Consider the following 6,023-nt stretch of genomic DNA (forward strand, 5'->3'; position numbering starts at 1 on the left):
AGTCAAGACCCCCAGCCCCTCCAAAGGGACAGAAATGAGGCAGCATGATCTGATTATAGGAGTCTTGGATTGGGAACCAGGACACCGAGGTCCAGCTCTGCCACTTATATACTATGTCACCGGGGGCAAGTCTCAACTTCCCTGAGCCCCAGCTTTAATCTCTGTACAATGAAGAGCTCGGTTTAGGTAAACAACACAATGCGTGGCTGGACACCCTCGCCCTGGTTTTTAACACACTTCCTGATAAGTAACAAAATAAAAGTCTTACCTGTGCATTCCCAGGACTTGGAAGACAGAAAGCCAGAATGGTCACAGTGAGTATCCTGTGGAGGAGCAAGAAGTCAATATAAATGCTCAGGATGCTCCCAGGACCCAGGTCTGGGGTAACACGTGCCTCTTGCGCTGCCTGTGTGTTTACAATGATGACTTCACCTCGTGCTTGTCTTTGGGCAGGGGGATGGGGGGCGATGCTCCAGAGAGGCCGGGGAAACTCCAGATGCCCCAACCACCCCAAAGAGAACCGTGCCCCCTCCACTGGTTTCATATGTTGGGATAATGTGTTCGGTGGCATTTTTATAAATAAAGGGTCTTGCTGCTCCAAATCTAACGCCCACCGCCATGGTATTAACAATGTATTCACCAGCTGCTTGGCCTTTACTCCTGACACAGGGGACCTGCCTGAGTTTTGAATGTCTTCATTCTGAAATGACCACAGTGTGAAGAAGCCGTCGTGCCCTCGGATGATGAGAGGAAAGGAAAGTACAAACGTGAAGCACGTGAGCTCCACGGAACAGAGGTGTCAGGGGGAAGGAACGCATGTGCTCCCAGAGTGCGCCTCACACAGACCCTGATGGAGGAGAGGACGCGGGGACCTGGGCAGCCCCAAGAAGGAGCACAGCTGACACTTAGGAGGAGGTGTCAGTAAACTGTGTTTCTGCATAAGCCACCAAGCCCTGATCCTGCGATTTCTATTCTTCATCATTCACAAGCTGCTATCCAACAAAATCGTGGTCGCCAATTAGCTTTAAAGATAAAAAATCAATACCACCTCACATCCAACAGGATGGCTACAACCAAAAGAGCCAAAAGCTGGTGAGGGTGTGGAGAAACTGGAACCCTTGTGCATTGTTGGTGGGAATGTACGTTGGTGCAGCCACTATGGAAAACAGTCTGGAGGTTCCTCAGAAAATTAAAAATGGAACTACTATATGATCCAGCAATCCAACTTCTAGGTATATATACAAAAGAATTGAAAACAAGGTCTCAAAGAGATATTTGTACACCCATGCTCATAGCAGCATTATTCACAATAGCCAAAGGGTGGAAGCAACCCAAGTGTCCATCAACAAATGAATAAACAATGTGTTATATACATGCAATGGAATACTATTCAGCCTTAAAAAGGAAAGAAACTCTGACAAGTGCTACAACATGGATGAACCCTGAGGACATTATGCTAAGTGAAATAAGCCAGCCACAAAAAGACAGATACTGTTTGATTCCACTTATATGAAGGATTGACAGCAATCAAAATTATAGACAGAAAGCAGAATGGTGGGTGTCAGGGGCAGGGGGAGGAGGGATTAGGGAGGTGTTTATGGGTATAGAATTTCAATTTTTCAAGATGAAAAGAGTTCTGGAGGTTGACTGAGCAACACTGTGAATGTACTTAACACTACGAACTGGACACTTGAAAATTGTTAAGGTGGTTAAAAAAATCTATGCAAATACAGAGCTTTATTTGGTGCTGTTATTACTGAGTTCAACAGGGGTTTATCTGAGTAGTTACTAGCTGTGAGCAGGGACCCTAGGTAGGCAGAAAAACTACAAAACTATGACCCAGATGCTGCCCTGGAGAGCTGGTGGGGGAGCCACGTGAACCAACAATGTCTATACCCTTTGGTTAGGGCACTGATAGAAATGCCCACTGAGTGCCAGGAGAGCCAGGCTGCGGGTAGGGAATGGAAGGTCAGGGAAGGCTTCCTGGAGGAGGTGATCTCAAAGGCTTCTTCAGTAATTCAGTGGACCTGGCACCTGGTTGGATTTAGTGACCTGTTACTGTCAATGTATACCTTCACTTGACAATTCCTCCCTTCAGAAAAAGAGCGTTCAATAGACTGCAAAACTCACTCAATCCATGACAGAAGGCGCATATGAATCAGCAACGCTGGGGTACTTGGAGGGCCCCAGAATTAAGGTGACATCCAGAGGAAACAGGACTCTAATGTGGTGTTGGGAGAGGCAAGCCCACTTCCTTCATCTAGTCCTCAATCCAAAGAATAAAGACCCTGGAAGCCCACAAGTTTTCCTTTCATCTGAGTGCCTGTGTGAGCCAGATTCTAGAACACTGGAGACAGCTCTGACCTTATAAAGTGCAGAGCCAAATCCCAGGGCTTTTTGATATTCACAACAGCCAGATTTATATCTGGAAGGAATGAAAGAACAATAACAAATTTATTTTCCAGGCTGTATATTATGAATTTCAACGTTTTCCTGTTTCTTCACATGAAGTTTCCTTTCGGTTGGTTATAAAACCCTGTCTCGTTTTTGTTGGAGACAGGACAGGCTGACAACGCAGTGGACTTCAAGACCTAGTGGAAAAGGCATGCTAACCCATTTCTCCCCCTACCCCACCTCCCCTACTCCCTTTGGCTAGAGGGCAATCCTCTTTGGCTAGGGACAGGTCTCCTCTGAGAAAGCCCATCTCAAGCCCGGCCTCCTGCAAGGGCCACAGCTGGGGCCTGGGGGCCAAGTAAGCTCCAGGCTTAACTGAGATGGTTTCCCAAAAATGACATAACATCCAAGCATTGCTGCTCTCACAGCGTCACCCATAGCTGCACTTTGTCATGAAAAACTCTAGAAAACTCCAAAATTAATTAACTATAAGAATTTTGGGGATCCTTTGATGTTCATAACTGGTCCCCGGAACTTTCAAAAGCAGGTGGGTCCACCTATTTTGGGCTCCATCCACAAGTGGAGGAAAGCTGGGCGGGGGTGGACGTGGGGATGGAGGTGGGGGACCAACTGAATCTCAGGGCTGTCTGTTCAAGAAGTGCTGGTCCCTGATCCAGGATGACAGGATTACAGCTTCGTTTTCAGCACACACACGCACACACACACACAGACACACACACACACACACGCATGCACGCACGCACACACACTTTGTCTAAAGCAGCTACGTTTTCAAGACTGCGCTGGATAAAAACTGCAGATGTAATCTAGATAAAATTCTTTAAGCTTTAACGATCACTTGACTGGAACTTCAATTTCCTTAAGGAATATCAAAATGTTTGCTTACATGCATTTCTGTCTGCAGTCCCCACTTTTCATTGGCTCGAGACTTCTGGGTCGCATGCCCTTTGAGAATCCCACACAGACATAGAGCAAATCCAGCCCCGGGATGTGCAGCTAGCCCGTTCGCTTGTCCAACAGCCGATGCAGCAAAATAATTGCTAGTGAACTAGTAATTGATCTCTCAAATTAAAAAAAAAAAAAACTTAAAAAAAAATTTAAACGGCACACAAATTTGCTGCCCTTTCGGAAAAGAAAGAAAGAATGAGGCTCTGAGATTTTTGCCGACCTCTGTCGGATGCTGGCTTCTGAAACTGTCTTATAAAATACCCACTCCCAAAAGAAGGCTTCAAGATGGAAATTACAGAGGCGCAGCTTTTTACAATTAACAATATCATTGCATCACTAGCTAATGCCTTTTCCAACATCCTGACACAGCCTGAATCACGGCCATAGCCATTTTCCACCCATCGGGTTTGCAGTAAGGTTTCCAGACCCTGGAGGAAAAAATCCGGAGCAGAGAACGTACCTTTTAAATCCTGGCATGTCCAAGACGCGTGGGCAGGAGAAGCAAGGGGGAAAAGATGGAGAGCTCTCAGCGCGGGACCCTCGGAGCAGTTCCTGAACTTCGGCCTCCTCTGGGCCTGTGGGGCTCGCCGATACTTTTATTCCAGGGGGGACGAGCGAGGCGAGGAGAGGACAAGGGGAGAGCCTGGGTCCTCCGAGCCACTGGAGAGCTGACAGAGAAAGCACCTGGTTTTGCTTAGCCCTCTTCAGTAATTCAGCATTAAACCAATTGGAGGAGGAATGTTAAAAATGAACACTTCATTTTCTAAGTATGTTAAACAATGCAAATGGGGCCTCAGTCTGGACACAGCTGGTTCAGATTACAGCACTCACCAACTGGCTAGACGCCTCACAACAATCTTGGGGCGTCTGCCAGGACCAAGTGCTCAGTGCTGGGAGGAGAGCCCTTTCCCGGGCGGCAGCGCAGCCACACTCAGGCTCCCAGCATCTCTACGGGAGGCGATTGGCGGGCAAGTGCAGGAGGGTGGGGTGCGGCGGGGGGAGGGGGCGGCTGGGAGGACCTGTTGACCCTTTACTTCCCACCCGGGGAGGAGGTCCCCAGGCTGGGCGGTCGTGGCTGAGGCGGGGGTGGGGATCCAGAGCATCTGCACTTGGTCATGGCATTGGGACACCCATGAAAGTTATTCCCCTCTGGGAGAGGAAGAACTTGAACTCATGACAAACACAGGGACAGGGACTAGAGTCTTTTGATTTATTGGGAAACCAGACCCAACGAAGCAGAGGCTTGGGGTAAGCGGCAGGAGACTCACGATTTTCCAGAAGAAGGGGTGGGGAGCCTGAGGGGATGGGAAAGAGGAGGAGGATGGAAATTGGCTGACACTTATTCAGGACGTCAGCTTGTGCAATGCAAACCTTGGGGAGGACACTCTCCCAGGCCCGCCCTCAGGCCCTGATTTTCGGGGGCCTGTTCTTGCTTTAAGAATTGTCCATGGACCGAATCAACATGTTGTACACCTTAAACTTACACAATGTTATATGTCAATGATATCTCAATAAAGCTGGACAAACATTTTTAATTGAAAAAAAAAATGTCCCTTGGCTTGAAAGTGATTTTAACAAGTAACAAGGTGATTTGAAAAGACAAAAGGACAGTCAGGGAAACCAGAATGATGGATAAATAATAATAACAAAAGCTCTTTGGTAAGTCCTTTATATTTGTTGTATTGGTGGTTTCACACTATTTCTTTTTCTTTCTTTCTTTTCCTTTTTTTAAAGCATTAGATCCCTTTTTATCAAATGAAATCTGACCAAAGACACTATTCTTTAAAAGATGAAAATGGATTGGCAGTAGTCCAGGCCCCTGCTTCCCCACCTGCACCTTCCTTTGGGCTCCACAACACAGCCCCACCTCCAGCTGGGAAAGCACTGGTGAGGTCCTTTCTCCTCATGATAACTCTGTGCAGTAGGAATTATTACCTCCATTGTACTGGAGGGGGTTAAGAGAGGTTAGGTAACTTCCCCATGGTCACACAGCTATTCACTGATGCTGCTGAGCCTCCAAAGTCTGCATATTTAGCCTTCCTAAAGGGCATTTTTTTTTTGTAAGTAAACGGAATCCTACTTATGAAAATACATTCAACGAGAAAGGCAAACTGTTGATAGTTGTTGAAGCTGAGTGTCCATTATACTATTCTATTTACTTTATATGTGTTGTACGTTTCCCATAATAAAATATTTTAAAAATATATTATATTTACAAGGTTATTCCTTGCTCCCATTGCTTGGAATAGCAAAAAGAGTATAAAGAGCCTTCTCATCCATCAATTAGGCATCGATAGGGTTAAAGTAAGGGACTTCCCAAAATAGACTATTGCGCAACCAATACAAAACAGTGGACATGTAAGAGGACATACTGGATGACACCTTTGATACAGAAGTCAAAATGAGGTAGTCACTGGGAGGGGGCACAAAGGACCTTCTGGGTGCTGGTAATATTCTAATTATTCATCTGGATGCTGGTTCCACAGGGCTGTGTACACTTAAGATTTGTGAAGTCTTATGTATGTTACACTTTATTTTAAAAAAGAAAAAGACTCGGGCTTCCCTGGTGGCGCAGTGGTTGAGAGTCCGCCTGCCGATGCAGGGGACATGGGTTCGTGCCCCGGTCCGGGAAGATCCCACATGCCGCAGAGCGGCTGGGC

At 46.7% G+C, this 6,023-nt stretch overlaps 1 protein-coding gene across 2 annotated transcripts in view; it reads right to left on the minus strand.

Moving 5' to 3' along the window:
• The window catches only part of FBLN5 (fibulin 5), an 83,096-nt gene extending 78,748 nt beyond the window's left edge, over positions 1-4,348 (minus strand). The window contains exons 1-2 of one of the 2 annotated variants that reach the window (XM_027120362.1): positions 3,824-4,348; positions 269-323 (exon numbers count right to left, since the gene is read on the minus strand). In XM_027120362.1, coding sequence (XP_026976163.1) covers positions 269-323; positions 3,824-3,840 — 72 coding nt within the window. In that variant the 5' untranslated portion in view covers positions 3,841-4,348. Of the gene's footprint in view, positions 1-268; positions 324-3,301; positions 3,633-3,823 lie in introns of those variants that run through there. The other variant, XM_027120361.1, reaches the window with a different exon arrangement.
• Positions 4,349-6,023: the final 1,675 nt, after the last annotated feature.

Source organism: Aethalodelphis obliquidens, unplaced genomic scaffold (assembly GCF_003676395.1).
Source record: "Aethalodelphis obliquidens isolate GAN/ISIS:26980383/991018 unplaced genomic scaffold, ASM367639v1 scaffold21, whole genome shotgun sequence".
Lineage (NCBI taxonomy): Eukaryota > Metazoa > Chordata > Mammalia > Artiodactyla > Delphinidae > Aethalodelphis > Aethalodelphis obliquidens.